Source organism: Balaenoptera ricei, chromosome 1 (assembly GCF_028023285.1).
Source record: "Balaenoptera ricei isolate mBalRic1 chromosome 1, mBalRic1.hap2, whole genome shotgun sequence".
NCBI lineage: Eukaryota > Metazoa > Chordata > Mammalia > Artiodactyla > Balaenopteridae > Balaenoptera > Balaenoptera ricei.
Window position 1 is genome coordinate 161,022,272 of NC_082639.1, and position 26,379 is coordinate 161,048,650.

Genomic DNA, 26,379 nt, shown 5'->3' on the forward strand with positions numbered 1-26,379 from the left:
ACATTTGCACATCCTCACTATCTTCATGTTCCCTGGGAGGTAGATGTTCTAGTCCCCATTATACACATGAGAAAGCTGAGGCTCACTTGTAAATGGTGGGTCCGGGTGATCCAGGAAGACTTAAAGGAAGAGAAGGGATGTGAGGAACAACTGAGACTCGATCAGGATGGAAAAACCCCACCATTTTCGTGAGGAAGGGAGCAGAGACATGTGAGCAAGACTTGGTGTTGTAGCAATCATTTCAAGACTTCTCTAGGAGAGCAACTCTGGGCAACAGCTGGATCCAGCGCAAAATGGAAGGTTTTGTGCCGTTTCCAAATAACTTACCCAAGTCTGATTGGCTTTATACTTTTATGTTAGTGAGCACTAAGGAAAAATGAGAAAGGTCATGCATGTGTCAGCTTGGTTATGTGAGGCCTTACCTGCATTATAATAAAAAGCCAAGTGCTTTTCCCCTTCACTTTCTGGAAACCGACCATTTATTAATGTTCCTACTTTCAGAATCATCAGATTAGACACTCTAAAGATTCTATCTGTTGAGCAAGAACACTTGTTGGCCCTTCTAAAGCCTGGGTTCTCAAAGGGAAATGGAAACCAGACAGAAAGGGACCTCGGTGTGCCTCAGGCCTGCTGCCTGGTTTCCAATAAGCTCTCCTCTGATTTCTTCTTGTTCTGGGCCCGTGGGCCACATTGGCTTGTCCTTGATGTCTAATCTACCAAAAGTACCGAGATGATCCTCTCTCAGCAAACTGTTGGCTGCACCAATGAGACTGAGTAGCCTGGTCCCTGAGATGACAGTTCCTTATATTATACTGGGTTTTCGACGAGTCGCTGAGTAGATGACTGTTTCTGTCAGAAACTTGCTGTTTACATTCTTTGTTTATACGGCATTATCTGGCTGTCACACCCCATTGGTAACTAATATGGTACTGTTACATTGGGGTCTTAACATTGCCTGCCATTCTGTGAGGGATATTCTGGAGATTCCCCTAGAGGAACAGACAACTTAAGTCCTATTACAAGCCAGGTAATTAAATTCCCCCTGCTTCCTTCTTACTATTGCTACAGTTGGGTTCGGGATTCAGTCCTGGCCTGTGTGGTTTACTGCAAAGGTCTAGCTGATAGAATCTAGTCACCACTACCACACCACCCCCATCAAGAGGGGAGTCCTAAAACAGTGGGCAAAATGTAGCATTATTCTATTTTGCTTTCCAAAGAAGAAATTTGTTTGAGATTCAAGAATTTTGATGGATCATGCTGTAACAGAGGGACTTTGACAAAATGCCCAAGTTTGAGCGACGGTGCTCTTGAGAAAAACCGGACAGGCCTGATATGATAAAAGATGCTAGCTCAGTCCAGCCCCTGGGCTCATGCTTCCTGGATCCCTCCCCAGTTCTGAATTGCATGTGGGGTGCTCTCTGTGAGCCGTATCCACCGTCAGACTGACAAATGCGATCCCCCACCCTCTGTGCTTTCACTCCAATAGGACTCACAAGCCTGGCATTGAGAAATGAGTACATGATTGCAGCCAGGAGGCCTGGGCCCCTGGATCTGGCTCTTATCACCTGTATAACCTAATGCTGGTCATCCCTTATCAATCCCCTCACCTAGAAAATGGGCTTGCTGGTAACCCCTGCTTTATGTGGCTATAAGCACATAAGCAATCACCACACATGTATTAATTTTCTATTATTATTTTTACCCTAACAAACTTCAAAAAGACATCGTTTTCGTGCACATTATTCTAGTGTGGCATTGAGGCATGTTGCCTTTAGAGTCAAACTGCAGTCAAGGACCAGTGGCTGGCACAGTGCCTGCAATACAGTGCCTGATCACTTGTCTTTTCATGTCCTCCCTTTTTCTTTCTTTCTCTGTTTTTTTTTTAATTTTACATTTGAATATGGTTGACTTACAATGTTGTGTTAGTTTCAGGTGTACAGCAAAGTGATTCAGTTATACATATACATGTATCCATTCTTTTTCAGATTCTTTTCCCATATAGGTTATTACAGAATATTGAGTAGAGTTCCCTGTGCTATATAGTAGGTCCTTGTTGATTATCTATTTTATATATAGTAGTGTGTGTATGTTGATCCCAACCTCCTAATTTATCCCTCCCTGCCATCTTTCCCCTTTGGTAACCATAAATTTGTATTCGAAGTCTGTGAGTCTGTTTCTGTTCTGTATATAAGTTTGTATCTTTTATTTTTTAGGTTTTTTTTTTTTTTTACAGGCATTTAACATTTTTTTAAAAAATATTTTACTCTTTTTTTTTTTTTTTGTAATTCTTTATTTTATTTATTTTTATTTTTGGCTGTGTTGGGTCTTCGTTTCTGTGCGAGGGCTTTCTCCAGTTGCAGCAAGCGGGGGCCACTCTTCATCGCGGTGCGCGGGCCTCTCATTATCGTGGCCTCTCTTGTTGCAGAGCACAAGCTCCAGATGCACAGGCTCAGTAGTTGTGGCTCACGGGCCTAGTTGCTCCACGGCATGTGGGATCTTCCCAGACCAGGGCTCGAACCCGTGTCCCCTGCATTGGCAGGCAGATTCTCAACCACTGTGCCACCAGGGAAGCCCCTATTTTTTAGGTTTTTAAAAAATATTTATTTATTTAATTTATTTTTTGGCTGCGTTGGGTCTTAGTGTAGCACACAGGGTCTTTGTTGAGGCATGCAGGATCTCTCCCTGTGGCGCGGGCTTCTCTCTAGTTGTGGCGTGCGGGCTCCAGGGCACGTAGGCTCTAGTTTGCGGCATGCAGGCTCTCTCGTTGAGGCCTGCGAGCTCAGTAGTTGTGGCACGCGGGCTTTGTTGCCCCATGGCATGTGGGATCTTAGTTCCCTGACCAGGGATCGAACCTGCGTCCCCTGTATTGGAAGGCTGATTCTTTACCACTGGGCCACGAGGGAAGTCCCTGTATCATTTTTTTAGATTCCACATATAAGTGATATCATATGATATTTGTCTTTCTCTGTCTGACTTAACTTTACTTAGCATGATAATCTCTAGTTCCATCCATGTTGCTGCAAATGGCATAATTTCATTCTTTTTTATGGCTGAGTAATATTCCCTTGTATATATGTACCACATCTTCTTTATCCATTCATCTGTCAATGGACGTTTAAGTTGCTTCCATGTCCTGGCTACTGTAATTTGGGGGTCCCCAACCCACAGGCCGCAGACCGGTACCAGTCTGCGGCCTGTTAGGAACTGGGCCGCACAGCATGAGGTGAGCGGCGGGCGAGCAAGCGAAGCTTCATCTGCCACTCCCCATCGCTCGCATTACTGCCTGAACCATCCTGCCCACCCCCACCCACCATCCCTGGAAAAATTGTCTTCCACAAAACTGCTCCCTGGTGCCAAAGAGGTTGGGGACCGCTGTTGTAAATAATGCTGCAATGATCATTGGGGTGCATGTCTCTTTTCGAATTATGGCTTTCTCCAGATATATGCCCAGGAGTGGGATTGCTGGATCATATGGTAATTCTATTTTTAGTTTTTTAAGGAACCTCCGTACTGTTCTCCATAGTGGTTGTACCAATTTATGTCCTCCCTTTTTCATAAGTAGTGAAAGCATTGTCCTCTAGAACAGCCGAACAGTGTTAGAACAGCTAAAGCACTAAGTATGATCTCAGACCCTATGAAACTCTGGTGGTGTGTAGTGGCTTGCCTGCCATGTCCCCAAATCTCATCCCTGACCCTTAGGGATAAGCAGGTGTCAGGAATCACTTCCCTACTTTGCAGCTGGGGACAGAGAAGCAAAGGCTGGAGAAGGAGCCTGCCTCATAGACTCTGTCAGAATCAGAAATGATGTAGACATCTCTTCCCTTAAGTCTCTGACTCGGTGCTTTCTTTAGACCAATGCCTCATATTCATTCCAGTGACTTTTCCACCATCCTTGTATAGGCTTTCTCCTCTGGCCTGAAGAAGAGAGACAGGATGCTTAAATACACACTGGCTGAGGGAGACAGACACTCAACTAGGCTTGGAGCCGTGGTGGTGAATTTGCTTTTTTGTCTACTTGATCACTTTTCCCTGTCTTTCTAGGATTACAGCATGAGGGAATCTTCCGAGTGTCAGGATCCCAGGTGGAAGTGAATGACATCAAAAACGCCTTTGAGAGAGGTGAGGAAACAGCCTGAAAGATAAGACCAAATGTTTGCCAGCTCCCCAGGATACTAGCTCCACGCTTTCTCCCTGAGAGGTACCCAGAGGTTAGCAAGCCAGTTTGCCTCCGTCTTCAGCTCAGCACCTTCTCTCCTGTAGACATCCCCCCACCCCCACCCAGATATGCAGGGAGATGCCAGGGTACATCCCAGTTTCCTCCTTCTCAGCCCCATTCATCCTGCCCCTCTCCTCCGGATGATCTACCCAAACCCAAGAAGTTAACTATGATATCTGGGCAGTTTATGGCTGTATCCAGAACCCTTGGTGGCAGGGCGAATGCGCCTGTTCATCTTAGCCCATTTATTATCTTGTGGGCTATTAAGGTAATGGGCAAGCTTTGGCAGTTTCCGTCACTGAAATGGATATATATAGTTTCAATTTGAGGTTGGTCCTATCATTAAATCTAATTACATCTGATATGAAATTTTCCATAGGGAGCTCCAGTATGATTGTTCTCCTGTAAGTAGGTGTGCTTTGTTACAGGCCAAGAGGAGAGAGAGCTAATCAGAGGGGCTGGCCTCCCTGGCCTCATTTCCCTCCCCTAGGGACTCAGTCCCAGCCTGGTTTCATGATCTCATGAGAGAGCCAATTGCTGTGTCCCATCCCCAGCCCAGAGGGAATGTCCCTGAGCTAGTCTGGCACAAGCAAATTTATGTTAACGGACTTTTGTGCCCCTCCTCTGGCCCCGGGGCCCCTGAGCCTAAGCAGTCTTTGCTTTCGCTAGTCCCCGGTTGCCCTACTCGTGGCCACCATGCTGGGCAGAAAGCTGAGGGACTGCGATGAAGATTTGAATAGGCCACTCCTTCCCCACCACCTCTGCTTCATCCTGTTTGTTTTTACCTCTCTCACTCTCTCTTTCCTTTCTGGGGGGATTGCTTATCCTTAGGAGAGGACCCCCTGGCTGGGGACCAGAATGACCATGACATGGACTCCATAGCTGGCGTCCTGAAGCTTTACTTCCGGGGGCTGGAACACCCTCTCTTCCCCAAGGACATCTTCCATGACCTAATGGCCTGTGTCAGTAAGTATCATCCTGGCCTCAGACTGGCTTCTGGGCCAGAGCACCTCATAGCAACAGATAACAAATTTTCACAGGGTCTTTTTTTCTCATAAGCTTTCCAGTAATGTTTTCCTTTTTTCCTTGTCCTCGGTGAAGTTTCTCTTCCTTGTTGTCACTCCTTTATCCCCTAGGAGGGGAGGAAAAAGAGTGACTTTTCAGGAAGAGTCTGGATCACAAGTCAGAACTCCTGGCTTTTTTCTTTCTGATTCACTTTAAACTCTGTTGCTTCGCTTGGCTTTATCTTTCTTCATTAAAATACATTTATGTTCATATATAAGACACAGTCCTTTTCAGCTATTAGAAGCTCATATATTAGTGCTTGTGCTTTTCATGATACAAAGGGAGAATACATAAGTGTTATAAATATTTCCTGCTTGTTGCTTTAAATGTGGCATGACTTACCTGTGAGATGTGTTAATATGTGTTCTTCTAGGAATAAAAGCCTCTGCATATTTAAAAGTAGTGATATGTTTTCTCAGAGAGAGATAGTCCCTACTTGATCTTTAGATAAAGCAGGTATCTTAGAGGTTCTCTGCCTCTTACTCTAAAATTTAGGGCTTGAAAAGCTATTCCTGGCCATTTAGTTTAGATCATTATGCTGGACCCCCCTCTCACTTGTTGTCCACGGAAACTTGGATTAGTATTAGGTCATTCTGGAAGCAGATGCCGTTGAAATGGTGGCTTCAGAGGCTGGAGGAGGCAATGCCTTTGAAATGGAGAAAAGTTTTTCTTCCCAGATCAACCAAGGTCCTCATCCCCCACCGCCCACCCCCGAGTTTCCAGTTTGATTCCTGAGCACTGTCCGTCTCTGTTATTCGGAGAGAGGGGCCCAGAGCACTCAGGAAACTAGCTCTCTTGTTTTATTGGTTTACCCACGATCTGTGGGAGTCCTAGTGGAAATGCGTTCTGTGGGTGACTGAATATATGCATCCCTCCTACCTTCATGTCTTTTTCCAGGACTGGGCCTAGGTGGAATACCCTAAGTGGATGGGGGTTGCCAGGACAGTACAAGATACCTTGGCTGCCCAATCCTCCCCTTGAGATGTGCTCCCGATCTAGTACCTCCCATTTCTTTTTCACGGAGAGGCTCTCCTAGAAAATGACAATATCCACACGGCACACCGTGAAAGTGGGGAGGCGGGCCATGAGGGAGGCACAGGCCTAGGGCCGTACCTGGAATTAATCTGTCCACAGCACAAGAGTCAGGAAAGTTCTCTGGTTTTCTCCCCAGATATCACTGCTTACACAGGGGCCTGCCATTTCTTGCCTCTGGCCACATTCTCCTCATCCCCACTGCAGATAAGGGAGGGGGGAAGATAAGCCAGACTTGTCCAGGGGATGAGGTGATGCACACGTGGAGCGGGCAGGACAGGACCGGTGCAGCCCCTCCCTCTCCCCACATGTAGGCCCTCCAAGGCTGGGTGTCGAGCAGTCATAGCAGTTTCTGGTCAGCTCCTTGCCTGTGGTATTGTAATAAGGGGGTGGTAGATGCTCTGGGGAGCATCTCCAACCCCTTCTGTGCCCAAGGAGCATACATCTTAAGTCCTGACCCGGAGAAGGTTCTGGAGCCTGCATGCCCCATCACAACAGCCCCACCCCAAGAAGCCACAGAGATGGAGCTCCTTACACTGGCCCAGTGCTGTGTGGACTTGACTGGCTGCTCTCCATATTGCACCCGCTGCTAGTCAGGGCCTTCTGACCACTATTTCCTGGGATCTCAGTTACAGTGGAGGGTAACGCATGGCTTTTTTCTTTCAGCAATGGACAACCTGCAGGAGAGAGCTCTGCACATCCGGAAGGTCCTCCTGGTCCTGCCCAAAACCACTCTGATTATCATGAGATACCTCTTTGCCTTCCTCAACCAGTGAGTAGACTTCCCAGGGAGCAACTGATCGGGCCTTAGCTTCGGGCACTGGAAGTTTACGTAGGGACCTATGTTGATTCCTCCAGCCCGACAGATACTTATTGAACACCTACTGTGTGCTGGGCACGGTCGTAAGATGTAAGAATACATTGTGAAATAAGAGACAAATGCCTGGATACCATTTGGCTCGTGTTCCAGCAGAGGACACAGACAATTACAGAAACATGAGGTAGTAATAAGTGCTTAGAAGAATAAGGAAGTGTAAGTTAAGGGATCAGGGGCAGAGGTGAAAGAGGGAGAGACACTGCAGAGGGGCCTTCGGCAAAGGCCTCTCTGGGGAGACGGTGTGTGAGCAGCAGCCTAAATGAAGTGAAAGAAGGAGCCACGGGGATGGTCAAGGTCATCAAGCCCCAAAAGTTATGGCAACAATGAGTTTAGATTTGAAGAAGCCATTGGAAAGTTTTAAGCAGAAGAGTGTTGTGATCTGATTTTTTAATATATTTTTAAAATCCGCTTCATGGAGAAGTTACCATAGAGTAACGTGGAGAGAAGCGGGAGAGACCTCACCAGAGGTTATTGTGCAGTCTCGGTCGGGAGTGGTGGTGGCTTAGACCACAGAGGGAATGGTGGAGGGTGATGGGAGGGGTCAGGTGTAGGATCTATTTGGAATACAGCTTTGATAGGACCTGCTGATGGGTAGGATATAGAATGTGAGGAAAGAGAAAAATTCTACATTTTCGACATGAGCAGCGGGGAAGCCATGATGCTATTTGTGGAGCTGGGGAAGACAAGATGTGGAAGAAGCAATCAGGACAAGGTGCTGATGTGGACATGTTAACTTGAGGTACCCGTTAGCCCTCCAGATGGAGAGTCTAAGTAGGCAGCTGAACGTAGGAATTGGATGCTCAGGGAAGAAGCCTGGAGCAGAGATACAGTGTGGGGTCATTGTGCACTGATGGTAGTTAGCTGGTCCGCCAGGGAGTGAGTGTAGCTAGAAGAGAGGTCTGAGGATCAGAGGGGCCTTGGGCTCAGCCGGAGTATTTCTCCCTGTCTAAGCAGTGTGTCCTCGCCCAGGGCAGGCATGGAGGGCAGCAAAGACAACGAGCAAGGACATGCTTCTCCCCTTAGGCACCTCTGTCTTTCCACGTTGCTTTCATTGCAACATCTCCCTCAACAGCCGAGGCCAAAGTCTATCAGTGGGCAACCCAAGGGCCAGATAAGGCCCATAGATATGTTCCCTTTAAGTCCACTCTGTCTTGAAAACATTGAACCATTTAAATATTGGGAGATTCTACTTTTTAAAAAAATCTAGATTTCTAGCTTCTCTTGAACAAATCACTAGGTCTAACAGCACTGGATCTGCACACCCAGGCGGCCGCAGTTCCCTGTGGAGTACGGGCTGCTGCCTAGACGAGGCGGTCAGGTGCCCCCAGTTCACCACAGTCCCCAGCTCTGCCCGAAACTTCCCGGTGCTGAGGCTGAATTCAGTTGCCGTTATCATCTCTCTGGCTTTATGGCTTTTCATAGAGTGGGGAAACATTTCTTTAGATCCATGAATCTAGTTTTTTAAAAAGGGAAAACAAAAAGTAGACCAAGGGGCTAGGGTGTTTTAGCTCATATGGCTTTGTGAAAATGAAGACTCTTCCTAGTGGGTTGGTCTCTGCTTCAAAGGAATACAAGTTCAGAGGCCATCTCAGGAACCTCAGCCTGCTTACAGACCGGGGTCAGTCTGACCTTGAGGCATCTGGGCTAGCAGCCCCCACCTGAGACCTTTCAGGGGCAACCACACTGTCCTCTAGCCCTGTTGCTGGCCCTGCAGAGTGACAGAGGGTCCTGGCCCAGCAGCCTGCTGCTTCCACGTGGCTGTGTCTGCACCATTCATTAGCCAAGCCCTGACTCAGCACCACAACTGCCTTTAGTTGAGAACCCCTCATGACTCACGCAGGGTTTCACATGCTGCCCGTTTTAGGCAGATGGAAACTCTGGTAATGACTCTCAAGCCAGTCGGTCCCCTCAGGGCCACCAGGCCTTGTCTCCCCTCATTGACCGATACCTGCCCTCAAAGAGCCTAGTCTGCTCCCCCAGAGCAAGGACCATGTCGGTCGTGGGTACACAGGCAGGGGAGCAGGCAGGTCCTGGGGTGACTGTGTGTGTAAGCACAATGGCCTCATCCTGCCCACATTTTCCTCCTGCTAAGTGGAGGGGTGAGGGAGTTTGTGGGTGGGGAGAAACGGTAGAGGAAGCGTCATAAGAGCTGGAGAGGGTGGCCACTGTCAAAGGAAACATGGAAAATTGCACCCATTCAAATGATGACTTTTGTTTTGTTTCACTTCTTTTTCTGGTTAAAAAAAGATTAACTTGCTCATCAAAGTCTTTCATGGAAAAGATGCAGCATTAATAACCACCGTGTTTCCTAAAATAATAAATGGAGTGCAGGACACAGGCGATAGAGAAGACCACCTGCCTGCACAGGAAGGTGACAGGTGATAAGTATGCACTTATCAACAGGTGTAACCAGAGTTGGCAGGTAGCTCCTCATGGAGACTCTCCCTGGGCACAGACTTTTAGGACCCCTCTCCTTTGCTGTTACATGTCCTGACAGTGTGTACTTTATTTCTGGCTATTGTCTTTTTGTAGGTTGTACACATCCTCCATCTCAAGGAACCCCCAGAACTGAGATATATGTATGGAACTCCTTACACAGTGCACCAGTGCTGTGTTGACTTGACCTGGTTCCACATATATCTATATAGCTAGTGTTCAATCCACTGTATGAACCTTGGGTACATGCCTGTCCAGCAAGCCTTGTTAATTATTAACGTTATCCTTTCTTAGCATCTGCACTGATGATCAATTGCTGTGTAATAAATTACCCTAAAACTTAGCAACTTAAAACAATAAGCATTTATTGTTATGTCACAGTTTCTGTGGATCAGGAATCTAGGTGCAGCTTAGCTGGGGACCTCTAGCTCCAGGTTTCTTGAGGTTGCCGTGAGTGTATTGGGGGCAGGACTGTAGTTTCTTCTGAAGGCTCGACTGGGAAAGGATCCACATGGTGTTGGCAGGATTCAGTCCCTTGCATGTTGTTGGACTGAGGGCCTCCTTTCCTGGCTGGCTGTTGGTCAGAGGCCTCCATCAGTTCTGCACCACGTGGGCCTCACCATAGAGCTGCTCGTGACATGGCAGCTGGCTTTGCTCCAAGCAAGTGAGTGAGAGAGTGCCCAAGAGAGCAGCCAGTCTTTGTAACCTAATCTCAGAAGTGACGTCCCATCACTTCTGCCGTACTCCATTCACTAGAAGCGAGTCACTAAATCTAGCCCACACGCAAAGGGAGAGAACTACACAAGGGCATGAATACCAGTAGGCAGGGACCATAGGGTTCATTTTAGAGGCTGCCAGCCACAGCATCTGTACTACTCAGTGGGTTTTAACCCTGAAACAAAGTGCAGGTAGCTACCCCTCACTGCCGCTGACTCTGCTGCTTGCCTTTTGAAACCTGATTTCTTCAGATGTCAAACAATATAGACTTTTAGTCTCTTGCTAATCAAGCGAGGTCCATAGACCAGCAGCATCAGCATCATCAGGGAGATTGTTAGAAATGCAGAATCTCAGTTCCTCCCCCACCCCACCCCCAATGACCTATGAATCAGAATCTGTATTTTGACAAAATCCCCTGATGAGTCATAGGCACATGAAGGTCCGAGAAGCATCACTCTACATCCTCCAATATTGCTCCATAATCTGAAAGAGGGAATTGGTGGTGCTTTTCTCACTGTTAAGACACCTCAGCTGCTCTCCAGAAAAGCTGAGTCTTCCTCCAAACTTCACCATCTCAAGTGCCTCCCAGTTTGGAAAGATTCTGTCTGTGCTGCTCTTCTGACTTTCACAAGGAGTGTTTTAGCTTCTGTATGAAAATGGACAAGTAGAATTGTGGCTGGATTGTCCTAGAGACTCACAGATGCTCATGTATTTATTCACTTATTTATTTAACATGTATTTATTAAGCATTTACTTGTGCTAGGCCCTGTTTTAGTTGCTGGATATCTAAGATTGCACCAGTCAAGGTCTCTGCCCTCATGGAGCCTATGTAGCACATAGAACTGCAGGAAGACAGGCAAAACTGATAAGAACACATGTCATGGGACTTCCCTGGTGGCACAGTGGTTAAGAATCCACCTGCCAATGCAAGGGACACAGGTTCAAGCCCTGGTCCGGGAAGACCCCACATGCCACGGAGTAACTAAGCCCATGAGCCACAACTACTGAGTCTGTGCTCTAGAGCCCGCAAGCCACAACTACTGAGCCCATGTGCCACAACTACTGAAACCCACATGCCTAGAGCCCATGCTCTGCAAGAAGAGAAGCCAACACAATGAGAAGCCCGCTCACCACAACGAAGAGTAGCCCCTGCTCGCTGCAACTAGAGAAAGCCTGCACACAGCAGTGAAGACCCAACACAGCCAAAAAGAAAGAAATTAATTAAAAAAAAAAAAAGAAAGAAAGAACACATGTCATATGTCAGAGGATAAGGGCTATGGAGAAAATTAAAGCATGTTACGTGCTTCCCTGGTGGCACAGTGGTTAAGAATGTGCCTGCCAATGCAGGGGACATGGGTTCGAGCCCTGGTCTGGGAAGATCCCACATGCTACGGAACAACTAAGCCCACGCGCCACAACTACTGAGCCTGAGCTCTAGAGCCCACGAGCCACAACTACCAAAGCCCACGTGCCTAGAGCCCGTGCTCTGCAACAAGAAAAGCCACCGCAATGAGAAGCTTGCGTACCGCTAGGAAAAGTAGCCCCTGCTCGCCGCAACTAGAGAAAGCCAGCGAGCAGCAACAAAGACCCAAAGCAGCCAAAAATAAACAAATAAATAAATAAAGCATGTTAGGGGACTGGAGAGTGTAAGAGGTGGGTGTGAGGGTTTCCTATTTAATATACAGTGGTCAGGGACACCTCACTGAGCAGGTGACAGTGGGCAGTGGTGTAGGAGGAGGACCAAGAGAGAACGGTGTCCCAGAAGCCACATAATGTGTTTCGAGGAGGGTGTGATAACTGGGATAATGTGATGACAGGTCAGCTAAGAAAAGGACTGAGAACTGATTTAGCAGCATAGATGTCACTAGTGACCTTGATGGGTGTTGTCCTGGTGGAGGAGGAGGGGCAAAATCCTGATGGTGTCAGTTCAAGCGAGAAGGGGTGCTGATGCTGGATACACAAAATGTGGTAGATCCATACAGTGGAGTCGTATTCAGCTAAATGCTACTGGGCTGTACACATTAAAATGGTTAAAATGGTAAATTTTCTGTTGTGTGTGTTTTACCACGATAGAGGGGTTGGTGGGGCACACTGGAAGAGAGTAGGTGTGTGAATCTGCTAGGGCTGCCATAACAAAATACCATAGACTGGGTGGATTAAACAACAGAAATTTGTTTTCTCACAGTTCTGAAGTCTGGGAGTACAAGATCAAGATGCCAGCAGGGTTGGTTTCTGGGGAGACCTGTCTCCTTGGCTTGTAGACAACCACCTCACTGCGTCCTCACGTGGCCTTTCTTCTGTGCACACACTGGGAGACAGAGCTCTGCTCTCTTTTCCTCTTCTTATAAGGACACCAGTCCTGTAGGGTTTGGGCTCCACCCTTATGACCTCATTTAACCTTAATTACCTCCTTAAAGGCCCTGTCCCCAAATACAGTCATATTGGGGGTTAGGGCTTCAACATATGAATTGGGGGGCAGGGAGGACACAATTCAGTCCATAACAGAACCGGTGAAGAAGAACCAGAGAATCAGAGACAACCTTCAAAGAATTTTATTATAAAGAGACGAGAATGGGACAGTAATTCAGCGTGGATATGGGTTTAAGAGAGAATTTTGTTTTTAAGATGGGTGGTATTGCTGCACATTGGCATGCTAGCGGGGGTGACCCCATAGAGAAGAACTGATGATGGAGGAGAGAGCAAGGTGGTTGCTGGAGTGCTATTCTTGAGGAAGTGAGAGGGGATGGGACTGACTGCATAGGGAGGAAGGGAAGTCAGTTAATGGATGTGGGAGCATGGAAGTTGGGGACAGGTGGCTTTATAGGCAAGGGGAGTGAGGGAGTGCCTTTGAAGGGCCATCAGGAAGAGTCAGCCACAATTACCTTCCACTTCTTATCTCTTAAGGAGCCTTTTGGGGAAGTCTGTTAAACCATGGATTTACAGATTCTCAACCCCACGTTTTGCCTGGGGCCATGGTGAATAATACAAATCCTCTTCATCCCTTTCAAACCTGAAATCAACCCTGGTGCATAATATCTTACCCGTGGTCTGTTGGTTGTTGCCAAATCAAACCCCTGGAGGCCGTGAAGTTGAAGGTTTTTCATGGAAATGTCATGTTTAAAACAGTGTGTTCAAAGCTTCGTGTTCTCCCTGAGGATTTAAGGTTTTGATTTGGGGATGCGGAGCCCTCAGCTTGTTAGGTTATGCCTGTCAGGAGAAGAAGACGGTGGACACCTGTAAGTCAATTACTGCCAAACGTCAGCGGCCCTGCTTTCCATTCCCTGACTGGAATCAAAGCTCCTATGTCAAGAAGCAAACAGGACATTAAAATGACAGAAAATATTTCTTGAACATCACCTATGTGCCAGGCACAGTGCTAAGTGCTTTGCACATATTACCTCGTTTAATCTTCACAACAGCCCATCAAGGGGGCACATAATTGCCCCCATTTTATGAAGAAACTAGGGAACTAGTACAAAACGATGGTAAGCAATGGAGCTGGGGCTCAAAACCAGGTCTGCCTGACTCTAAAATTCTTGGGATGTTTTGTTTTTCTATTTAAATGTAATCAGAGATACAAATGTGCATCATTTTTTTTAACATCTTTATTGGAGTATAATTGCTTTACAATGTTGTGTTAGTTTGTGCTGTATAACAAGGTGAATCAGCTATACGTATACATATATCCCCATATCCCCTCCCTCTTGCGTCTCCCTCCCACCCTCCCTATCCCACCCCTCTAGGTTGTCACAAAGCACCCGAGCTGCTCTCCCTGTGCTATGCGGCTGCTTCCCACTAGCTATCTATTTTACATTTGGTAGTGTATATATGTCCATGCCACTCTCTCACTTCGTCCCAGCTTACCCTTCCCCCTCCCCGTGTCCTCAAGTCCATTCTCTACATCTGCGTCTTTATTCCTGTCCTGCTCCTAGGTTCTTCAGAACCAACAAATATGCATCATTTAAAAGTAAAAAGTCCAGAAAAGCGCATGATGAAAAACAGGTTTCCCACACCAATCCTGATTTTCTCATTCCCCCCAAAACCCACTGCACTGGACCTTTTTAAGGTGCTCAAAAGAGGATGAGTTCAAATCAATTAGGAAAGTTCACTCGTGTTATGGACAGAAACTAAAGAAATATAGTACAATTCTTAGAGGAGATGGCATATATAGAAGTCGATACCAAAAAACATTTTTTTTAAAGAGGGAGCTGTTACCAATATTATCCATTTTAGAAATTTCTTTAAAAATAAAAATCCAGTGTTTGAGGTCTTATACCAGGTACAGCCATCAGAGTCTTCAAGGATTATTAGCACCATTATATTATATACAAAATTGTGTGCATTTGTTATGTGCTCATATATGAATTTCCCTGGGGAGAGAATCCTTAGTTTTTGTCAAATTCTTGAAGGAGCCTGTGTCCCTCAAGTAGTTAAGCACCATGGCTTTACCCCCAGAACTTAGGTGTTCCAGTAGATTGGAAGAGAAAGAAGGATCTTGGTCTGTATTTTAATGGGAGTAAGAAATGGACCTGGACCCATGAGAAGTGGACCCCAGTGCATGAACACAGGTCCTCTCTGGCCCTGGTCATTGTAGCCGCCTAGGAGTTGAGCAGTCCTTGCCTTAGAAGGCCGGGCAAGATTCCTCTTCTCTCAGTGAGCTTAGACTGGGACCCTCAGGCCTAGAGTTTATTTCCCTTTGACCACCAGGCTTCCCAGAAACTACTGCTTTTCTTCCATGTTACCAAAACGTTGTCAGATCACACTAAAGAAACGGGCTTCCTCCTCCTTGTCCCTCCATGACTCGAGGAACCAGCCAGCCTGGGATGGGCTACAATTTTAGCCCCGTGGCACCTCATGCCTCTGTTGTCCCTGCTAAGGTTCCCAAGCTAATTATCTCTCCTGTCTCTCTCCAGTTTTTATTTGACCAAGAATTAGACTTGGAAACTTCTACCAGCCTTTTCTGAATCTCTGCTCTCTTTTAATTCAGGAGCCAGAGAGGATTATAAAATTAAATCTTTAAAACCTCCTATGAAGCAGTCTGGCCACTGAGATCCATCAACTCACCCATCTCAGGCCTCCCTGCATCTGACCGGGTCCTACAGAGCAGTGGTTCTCAGCCATGACAGTTATTTGTCACTGTCGCACTTCATTGTCCCACTTCACATGTTCTGCAGTGATTCTCTAAGGGGACCGGGGACGTATCTGAATCTTCAGTGAAGGAGAGAATCATTGAGATAGAGACCAGCTTGGTAATTTGAGTCTGGATGCTGGATACACTAGAAGTAAACTCTGCTCAATTCTGAAGAACAGCTACTCAGATGAAGACAGCTGAGTCCCAGGCCTCTGGCTCAGCACCATGGCTTTGGTATCTTCTCAAGATCTATCAGAATCCAGATGCCCACAAGGGAGGCAGAACCCCGTAGCAGAGCTCACATTTCTGCAGACTCTTAGGGGTGGGGTACATCCAGAGCTAGCCCAGCCTTCAGTGCCTGGACAGACAGACCAGTGGGCACTCACCACTGAGGGGCTTGGGTCCTTGGCCAGGGTTGGAGGTATGGCTGGAGCAGCTGCTGGCTGGAAAGGGGGAGTTCCTGGAATAAAATACCTGATAATGAAGTCAGACTGCGTCCAGGGGAAGCCTGAGCAGGAGCTGAGCTACATGCTGACCTCTTCCTGAATAAATCCTGAATGTAATAGTGGAGGAGGATATTATGAAAATGAAAAACGATTGCATTAGCTGTTCCAGGAAGAAATTCACGGGCTTGATGGAATACAAAAGCTAATCGGTTGGCTATTTTTTAAAATAAGTCTGGAGCTTAGAATGGAATATCCCTAATAATTTGATTATTTTGCCATTCAAGAAGGTACACAATGCACAATGCCTGCGTCTTCTGACCGTGTCATTACCAGGGCAGCCCGAGGGGCTCCGTCTGTTCTGTCAGCTTAGTGGGTTGGTCTGTGGGAGCGTATCCAGCTCTGCAGAGTGGTGTGTCCTCAAGGCAGGGTGGATTTGGTGGATATGGTCTAGGGTTGGGGTGGGGATTGGGGGGTAAGTAGGATTTGAACAGGGAGCTAGAGAAAGAGGAGGGGTGAGATCTGCAAGGAGGGACCTCCGCTTTGCCTTCCCTTGGCTCCTGAATGACTATCCTGGTGGTCATTCTGTGCTCCCCCTACCAGCTTTCTAGACGGGCTCTGATGCCCAGAAAAGCAGGTGGCCATTTGTGGTACTTCTGTTCTTGCTCCTGGCGGTGCCTCCTGTGATTGTGTTTTCTGGGCATTCATGCGAGTGCTTTTCAGCTTGCCCCCTCTTCCTTCTCCTCCAGTTTATCACAGTTCAGTGAAGAGAACATGATGGACCCCTACAACCTCGCCATCTGCTTCGGGCCCTCGCTGATGTCAGTGCCTGAGGGCCATGACCAGGTGTCCTGCCAAGCCCACGTGAATGAGCTGATCAAAACCATCATCATCCAGCACGAGAACATCTTCCCAAACCCTAGGGAGCTGGAGGGCCCCATCTACAGCAGAGGAGGGAGCACGGAGGATTACTGGTAGGGGGCTCAGGGTTGGAGGAGGGGAAATGTCACCAACACGCACTGGCGTGGGGGCCAGATGGCCAAGCGAGACCGAGGGAAACACCCAGATCCTCCCACCTCCCACTCCAAGGCACTTCAAGCTGCCAGGATCGGGGGTTGCTGTAGGCAGGGCCCCACCTCGACCCAAACTACTAAGTGCCACTTCAGGCTGCCTCCTTTTTTTACGAGTTCTGAGTGATGAGAGACCATTCTGAAAGATAATGACAGCAATAACAGGAACATTAATGATCTCCAGGAAAGGAAATTTGATCAGGTTGTACGCAGAACTGCCGTTCATCAGGCAGCGGTGTCTCTCAGGCTCCTGTTCGGAGCTGGCTATTGTGAGAAGAACAGTCCTGCGTCCCAGGGAATTTCTGTCTTATTGGGAAGATTTCAGATATGAAGCGTAATTTCCTGACTGTGAGTTTATACAATGATAATTTAATAATGATCTCAGGCATTTGTGACGAGAAAGCGGGGTAAGGTCCATTTTCGGCAGGTTAGGCCCAGTGCCCCACTGAAGCAGGTTCGTCATGACTTCACCTGGAAATAGAGATATAAAAGGAATCCCTAGGGCACATCTTTTTTTTTTTTTTTTTTTTTTTTTTTAAACATCTTTATTGAAGTATAATTGCCTTACAATGGTGTGTTAGCTTCTGCTTTATAACAAAGTGAATCAGTTATACATATACAATATGTTCCCATATCTCTTCCCTCTTGCATCTCCCTCCCTCCCACCCTCCCCATCCCACCCCTCTAGGTGGTCACAAAGCACCGAGCTGATCTCCCTGTGCTATGCGGCTGCTTCCCACTAGCTACCTATTTTACATTTGGTAGTGTATATATGTCCATGACACTCTCTCACCCTGTCACATCTCACCCCACCCCCTCCCCATATCCTCAAGTCCATTCTCTAGTAGGTCTGTGTCTTTATTCCCGTCTTGCCACGAGGTTCTTCATGGCTTTTTTTTCCCTTAGATTCCGTATATATGTGTTAGCATACTGTATTTGTTTTTCTCTTTCTGACTTACTTCACTCTGTATGACAGACTCTAACTCCATCCACCTCATTACAAATACCTCCATTTCATTTCTTTTTATGGCTGAGTAATATTCCATTGTATATATGTGCCACATCTTCTTTATCCATTCATCTGTCGATGGACATTTAGGTTGCTTCCATGTCCTGGCTATTGTAAATAGAGCTGCAATGAACATTTTGGTACAAGAGTCTTTTTGACCTATGGTTTTCTCAGGGTATATGCCCAGTAGTGGGATTGCTGGATCGTATGGTAGTTCTATTTGTAGTTTTTTAAAGAACCTCCATACTGTTCTCCATAGTGGCTGTATCAATTTACATTCCCACCAACAGTGCAAGAGAGTTCCCTTTCCTCCACACCCTCTCCAGCATTTATTGTTTCTAGATTTTTTGATGATGGCCATTCTGACCGGTGTGAGATGATATCTCATTGTAGTTTTGATTTGCATTTCTCTAATGATTAATGATGTTGAGCATTCTTTCATGTGTCTGTTGGCCATCTGTATATCTTCTTTGGAGAAATGTCTATTTAGGTCTTCTGCCCATTTTTGGATTGGGTTGTTCGTTTTTTTGTTATTGAGCTGCATGAGCTGCTTGTAAATCTTGGAGATTAATCCTTTGTCAGTTGCTTCATTTGCAAATATTTTCTCCCATTCTGATGGTTGTCTTTTGGTCTTGTTTATGGTTTCCTTTGCTGTGCAAAAGCTTTTAAGTTTCATTAGGTCCCATTTGTTTATTTGTGTTCTTATTTCCATTTCTCTGGGAGCTGGGTCAAAAAGAATCTTCCTAGGGCACATCTTTACTAGACCCTTCCGTTAGACAAATAACAGATTTCCATTTTACAGATTAAGTCATTGCAATCTAGAGAGACCAGGGACAATCTTTGAGGCCACCCCAGTGGTGGGGATCCCAGCCCTGACCCCTTGACTGTTAGTGCAGGGTACCACCCACTGCCCCACACTGCCCCCATCGTGCCACTTACAGGGTCATTTTCCCAGTAAACGCAAAGAAAACTGCCTCTCTCTTTTACTCCCTAACATCCCTTACCTCTTCCTCCTCCTCCCTTTCCCTTCTTCCCCTAAACAGTGTTTCAGCCTGGGCTGAAAGCATAAGCCAGCCCAAATCGGATTCCATCTGAATTCAACATCTGGAACCAATTCAGCCAGCCCCATTGCTATGGACTGAGGTAGGGGAGGACAGGGGAGGTTGCTTACTTAATGAGAGGCCAGTCAGTCCGTGCTTCTCCCTAATCCCCACAGAAGGAGCCTCCAGCCCAAGGAGTGAGGAAAGTGCTATTCATGTGTCTGTGAACATAAAAATACCACCGACATTGCTGAGTTCGGTCTTCTCTGCTGTCCTGTAGATCCCGGCATCTGAGGCTGAGCTGGAGAAATCTAGGCTCACCAGCTCGGAGAGAAAGCTTCCGGTCACTGACAGATGGCTGGTGGGGACTAGGGATGTTGTTCAGGTCTCAGCCTACTGGCTGATGGGCTCCAGGGAGCTGTCCTTGTGCATGTGACTTGGAGAGTTGGTTTCCCTTGCATGAGTGTTGAAAAGCTGTGGAATAGTGTTCCCGATTCCTGCTTCACCTCCCTTCTCACATATCAAACCGCTGCAGGCTCTGGACCCATTCCAGGACACAGAGCCCCCGTCACGGCCCGGTGCAGCAGGGCCCTGGTAGGGCTCACCGGGCACAGATGGGAGGGCACCTTCCTCTCAGTTCTGTCCAAGGTCTTCTCCCAGCACAACACCACCAGCCCCCGGCCCCATTGGTTGTGCATCTGCCATTTATTAGCAGCCTCTGGGAAAACCACAAGATTAGTCAGGGCCTGTTACTACCACAGACTGGGTGAGAGGCCAGAAGCACCCCAGGATCAAGAGTAAATGACCTTGGGTAGGAGGGGCCATCTGACTGCTGGGTTCATAGCCACTCAGAAGGCTCCCAGCCTCTCCATCAGAAGAGAGAGAAGTGCCAGCGAAGTGAGCTAAGATGGATGAAGGAGGGGAGGGAGGGGTGGCAAAGGGGGAGTCAGAGCCCAAGTATACTGGAGATGGGCCAGGAGACCAGAACAGCCAGGAAGAGGGAGCACCAGGCCGCTTGGCCTCCCCGCAGCCCCACTGCGCCACGTTTACCAGCCCTGAAACCGGAACCCAGTTTTCCAGGACTGCCTGCGGTGTAGCATGCTGGGCTGCTTCTGAGACCACAGGTGTTAGTGAGGCTGGGGTGTGCATGTGGAATGAGAGAAGCATAGCATTTCAGGGCTAGAAGGGACCTTATAAAGCATCAGCTTGTCTTTACCTTAGAGCCGTGGTTTTCAAAGTGGGGTCCCTGGACCAACGGCACCTGCCTCACATGGGCTGATTAGGAATGCAAGTGTCCCGACTCCACCCAGACCTAGTGAATCAGAAACTCTGGGAGTGGGTGAGGCAGTCTCTTTTTAACAAGCAATCCAGGGCTCTGTGAAATTTGGGAGCTGCCGCCTTAGTGGACGGCCGCAGAAATGAACTCAGAGGTCTGGGGAAAAGTGAGCCTTTGCCCTGCACACCCCTGGGGTCCCAAGGGTTTCCAGAATGTCACCAAACTCATTCAGAGGGTTTTTAGGCCCAGAAAACAGTGAGAAAGTGTGCCCACATTTTCTGATAAAGAGGAATCCCTGTTGATGTTCTCCCATAATGTTCTCTGGGGTCTGGAGAGCCTCCTTGGAACTCTTGCTTCACACGGGGTGAGTTCTAAATTAGTCCCCTAGTTTTTGAGGAACTTTCTAGGAGTGAAGGACCCGTCCGCTGAGGAGGGAGAGGCTGTAGGCTCAAAGGTAGAAACTGAAGCCAGGATGTGGGGTTGAGGGGTGATGGTGCTTCCATAGAACTGCCTGGAAAGTCTCACTTGTTACTACCTACCGCCAGAGGAAGAAACTTTAGAAATGAACAAGGTTTTTCTCTACTTTTCAGGAAGTCAGAACTTCCTGGTGCCTCCTCCCCATGCACTCTGAAGTCCAAGAGATCAGGAGTAGAAATGACTTTCCTAATAACTTCCCTGCTCATTCTCGATTCTCCACCCTGGGTAATTTTAGGCTCCATGAATTCTGTCAAGAACTTGACCCAGCTCTCATCCTCTGCCCTCTTGCAGTGTCCAGCCCACAGCAGACTTTCCTCCCCTGCTTGTGTTTCCCACTCATTTCTATGACTCACCTCCTACTTTCTCACCAGTACTAAACCACAAAGCAGCCAGAGGCATCAAGCAAAATGAGAAAGAAGGAAAGAAAGCACTGCTTTTTAATCACTCCCTCTTACTTCATTGAATCCTCACACAACTCTGTGAGATATATAGACCATTATCCTCGATTTATAGATTAGGTAGCTGAGGCTGAAAGAGATTAAGTAATTGCCCAGGGTCACACAGCTCCCGAGTGTCAGAGCTGGTTTTCGGATCCAGTTGTATCCGATGCTAAAGCCCAGTGTTTCCCTTCCCCCTTGCTCCCTCCAGGAAATAATTCACCTAGAGAAATAGCCCTTGAGGAGCTAAGTTGTTCCGTATTTTCGAAAAGATTTATAAGTTCAAATGGGGTTCCCCTTGTGTCAAGATGTTGTAAGTCCCATGTAGTCTCGAGTAGTTTTTGTAGCAGGAGCTAGCCTAGAGAATCCCGAGAGCCTTACATTTCATTATAAGCATCTGTCTGGAGTGTGTGAGCAGGATCTAGAGAGCCTAGGATAGATCCCATGTCCAAGGAAGCTGTGTGAAAGAGAAGACAAGAATTTTGTAAGCAAATGCTGAGGTCCCAGTTACTCTTGGTTCTGTTGCAGTGACAGCCCTCACGGAGAGACTACCTCGGCTGAAGACTCAACCCAGGATGTGGCCGCAGAGCACCATACAAGTGATGACGGTACGAGGCCCCACTTGGAGTCAGTGGGACTGTGGGGTGGTGAAGCAGAAAGGAGAGATTATGTATCCTGTGCTCCTGATGACCCTTCCTGCCCAGCAGTGCCCTCAAGACGAGCAGGGAGCTCTCCTGCCTCCCAGCTTCACTCCTTCCCTTTCTTGGAGAGACAGCCCACCTTCTCAAACAGAGTGGTCTCTGTATTAAACCAGAGGTGAAGAGCTAGACCTCAGCCCTTCACCCTTCTCGCCCCACCTCACTGCCCCTCGTCCACCTCCCAGCTCTTTGTCTCGTCTGGCTGTCTCACCAGCATACTGTCAGTCCCTTGTCATGGCCCAGACTCCTGCCAGGTAGCTGGAGACCAAAGTGAAGGAGAGCTCATTTGAAAAACAGAGAGCCCAGGGAATAGTGAAGCTGGGTGCCAAGAACCCGGCAGAAGCAAGCCAGAGGGGGATGGGAATCAGGACGCAGAAACCACATGCTCTCACGCCTGCCGACTGGAAAAATTGACCCTTTCCAAAGCACAGACATGCGCTGCGCAGCCTGGCGGGTGTGCGTCAAGAGCTGGAATGCGCAGCTGTCGTCCGTGGGCCTCGGCGGTGCCCATGATTTATTAGGGTCTGTCCAGCCAGCACATTCCCCCTCCTGCCAACAGTTCTACACCTCCATTTCTGGATCGCTTGGGCTCTGGAAGTCTCAGCAGCTGACAAGGGGCCTCAGAATTTTCTGGGCACAAGAACAAAATGGCACAGACTGCAGTGTTCCCTGCTCCCTGCCTTGCTATGAATTCTGCAATCCTAGGCCAGCTTTTAAAGGAGAAAAAAAAATTAGGATTGCTGCTTTGGCTCTTAAGGTCAGATGGATCAATATGATAATTTACCACACAATGGGAAGGGATTTGGTGAACCAAGGAAATTCGTATTTGATTAGAGCCTACGTGTGCCCAGCACTGCTAGAGGCTTTATATGTCTTATATCTTAATCCCTAGTGAAATTGATAGAGCTGCTATTTAATAGTTAAGAAAACTGAGGCCAGAGAGGTCGAGTGACAAACCCGCAGCTGTATGGAACTGACATTGGGATATTTAGACAGGCCCCCTGTAGTGAAGTCCCCAACCCTGCCCATTCAGGAGCAGACCCATCTGCCCCGGCTGTCTAGGCATGGTCTTGTTTGTAAGTAGCCTTTCTCTCCACTACTCAGAACATCTGATTTTAGCCCCGGGTTCCTGATCTGTGGGTGCCTTCTTTTTGCTCTCTGACCTCTACCTGCCGCCCAGAACAGATAATGACAACGATGGCAATAATAACAGTGGCTGACACGTATGTAGCACTTACTGTGGGCCCACACAGTTCTGAGCACTTTTACAAATTGTTATGTGTTGACTCCTCACACCAACTTCCTGAAAAGGGCACTATTATTATCCTCATTTTATAGATGAGGAAACGGAAGCTCACACAAAAGTAAAAATACATTGCCTTTGCACACCCCTTCTAATTTTTCAAATCACTTACATGTGCATTTTTCCATGTATTGACCACAAAATATATTTCCATATTTTGCTCCTTGGAAAGTTGATTGGGCAAGTTATTTTCTCTTTATAGAGACTAAAAGCTCATGTTCTAGTAGGGAGAGTGGATAATGTAAATAAATTATTCAAAGTACAATATGTTAAGTGTTCTAAATTAATGGAGTTATTTTATAGTCAGAAAGGAAGTAATGCTTACAAGTACAGTATGGCATAAAGAGCTATGGAAACACCAAGGAAGTTACTAGAGGAAGCAGGTGATGTTTGAGTTGTGATTCAATGTGTTTCATCAGGCAGGTGACAGAGAGAGGGATTCCGGGTGGAGGGAACAGCATGAGCAAAGGCAAGGAAGGGCATACAAGTGCTTTCAGGGGTTTGCACAGTCTGCACGGGAATCACCTGCTTTATAGATCATCTGTGACTTATTTTCACACTAGGTTATCTTCCCACCACTGTAAATTCAGTGAACTGGACTCTTCCACCCAGTTTCCTGAGTCTGTGAGTCCCAACAACACGTGTTTCCTTCTTTTCCACCCCTCTCAGAGTGTGAGCCCATCGAGGCCATTGCCAAGTTTGACTACGTGGGCCGGACAGCCCGAGAGCTGTCCTTCAAGAAGGGGGCATCCCTGCTGCTCTACCAGCGGGCTTCCGACGACTGGTGGGAAGGCCGGCACAATGGCATCGACGGACTCATCCCCCATCAGTACATCGTGGTCCAAGACACGTACGTTAGGCCCCCTGCACCTTTAGGGGTCCCTGGCCGCACTGTGGGAGTGAGACTTTATTTCTGGAGCCCAGGAGGATGAGGGAGACCAACCCCTAGGGGGCGCCGACACAGTCCTGAAGTGTCACGGTTCCTTTGAAGGGCCCCCAGACTCAGAGACTGAGTGGAGAATTATTTTTTCATCTCTCCACTCTCTACTCCCCTGCCAATCACATCTCCACCACCCTCCCCCACCCCCAGTCATTTTAGAAACTTGCCAGCCAGCGCTCATCCACATTTATACCTGATGAGTGATAATGAGGGGTTATTATTTGACCACTTATATTTTCTTTCTGGAAAGATCAGGTTGGGAAAACATTTTGATTTCTCTGTCTTTTTTTTAAACAACCTGATGGCACTTTTCCACTTGCAAATGAAAATGTTGAGTTCATTTTCTAGTAGAAATCTAGCTTAAGCAGCCTTGTGGAAATAACCCAGTTCATTTAACCCAGATGAGGTTGACTTGGAGAAAGACAGGGGAGAGGAGGGGAAAGGATATCGGGGAACAAAGGGAACATGGACTGATTCCAGAGAGACTTCATCACACGGGCTGTAGGTTGGTTCCTGCTCTTTGAAGCAATGTCTTTGGATCAGGAAGGCTTTTCCCCGTGGCCCCTCAAATCTGCCTCCCTGCCCCATTGCCCTGCCTCTGACCCCGACTCCCTCCCCTTGGATACGATGCTGTCAGTGTTTTTAGTCCTTCCCTTAATATTATTTTTTAAAGGTTGATATCCTGAATGAGTCTGCACCCTCCCAGCCTCTCCCCGGCTCGTTCTGCGGGGAAATCCTCCCTCTGTTGATAACATCGCATACCTGGTGGCCATCTGTGCGTGGACAGGACCCTCCCAAATTTAGCATTATGACTTCACTCCAGGACCGAGAGAAGATGAATTGTTGGGGAGAAGGGGCTTTCTTTGTCATCAGTAGCCAGAGGGGCCGGGAGAGCCGTGGAGAGACCTGGGACCGGCTTGGACGCTCTAAGCGGGGCTAGATGCGCTACGACAGAGTGTGGCGGTGTCCTGCCTCAACGCCGGCATCTCCAGAGCCACGGCAGAGCTGACTGCCCTTGCCCAGCTGTGCTCGGGACCTGAGCACATAAACAGCCACCTGGACCTCCTGCGGGAGGTGGCCCCGGCACAGCTGCCCCGGGAAAGCAGCGAGGGGTAGAAGGCAGACACCTCGAATCCAGGAGTCCCCTAGCCCAGCTTTCAGAGGATCTGAGGACCCCGCAGAACTCAGCAGGATTATTTATTTTTATTTAAATGACCCTCCAAATGCTCGTAGCTTTCCTTGCCTCCGCTCCCAGAGCCCAGCCAGGCGTCGCTGCTGCCTCAGAACCATTGCGGGGTCGCGTGTGTGTCGGGGGGGCCATCTTGCCGATTTAACACTGCTTTTTGTGTTGTTGTTGTTTTCCCCTCCTCCCTGCCTGCCTGCCCCTTCTCCCCCAGCGAGGACGGTGTCGTGGAGAGGTCCAGCCCCAAGTCTGAGATTGAGGTCATTTCTGAGCCACCTGAAGAAAAGGTGACAGCCAGAGCGGGGGCCAGCTGTCCCAGTGGGGGTCATGTAGCCGATATTTATCTTGCAAACATCAACAAGTAAGCTCTGCTTTTCATTTTCTGCTCCCCTGAATGACTTGCGACACCCCGCCTCACCCTCTGGCCTAACTGCCCTCTCCATCCCTGTGCCGCATCCCCCCACTTCCCGGCCCGACAGCTTGCATGTGCTCGTGGCTGCTCCAAGGTGGACAGGGCCAAGGAAACATCCACAGGCCTCGTCAGCAGGCCCAGGTCTCCGGCTAGCGGCCGTCACACTAAGGACGGGTGTGCCCCTCTGTCCACGCAGCGTATGTCCGCTCAGACCTTCCTGGCCATCTGACTGCTGAAACTTTGGCCAAAGCTGTAGTCACTTCACGCAACTTGGTTTTGTACTGTTTCTCAGAGGTGCCTTCTCTTTTCCAATTCTGACTCAAATAATAATCTTTGATGTCTTCCTTGGCCCTTGTCTGTTCAAAGATCCGAAGTCTCGTGCATCTTCTACCAGGTTCACGTCACCCCAGATGGTTTATCTAGATATCACGTGTCTGTTTCTCCCTCATCCTGCATTCGCTCCCCTGGAGGAAAGGAGACCACTACCCCCACCAGCCCCCGCCAAGGAAAGCTTTGTCCTGAGCTCTTTCGTCACTGTCTAACCCCCCAGCTCCCTTTTCTCTTGCCCTTTCACACCAGTAGAAATAATTTGCCATTTTTTTTCCCTATTGCTTTGG

General features: G+C 48.0%; 1 protein-coding gene across 10 annotated transcripts in view; it reads left to right on the top strand.

Annotated features, from left to right (window-relative positions):
- The window catches only part of SRGAP2 (SLIT-ROBO Rho GTPase activating protein 2), a 236,138-nt gene that overhangs the window by 201,136 nt on the left and 8,623 nt on the right, over positions 1-26,379 (top strand). For 9 of the 10 annotated variants that reach the window (XM_059940413.1, XM_059940431.1, XM_059940422.1 and 6 more), the window contains 7 exons: positions 4,042-4,119; positions 5,048-5,182; positions 6,980-7,085; positions 16,667-16,891; positions 21,755-21,834; positions 23,897-24,077; positions 25,565-25,711. In XM_059940413.1, coding sequence (XP_059796396.1) covers positions 4,042-4,119; positions 5,048-5,182; positions 6,980-7,085; positions 16,667-16,891; positions 21,755-21,834; positions 23,897-24,077; positions 25,565-25,711 — 952 coding nt within the window. The other variant, XM_059940491.1, reaches the window with a different exon arrangement.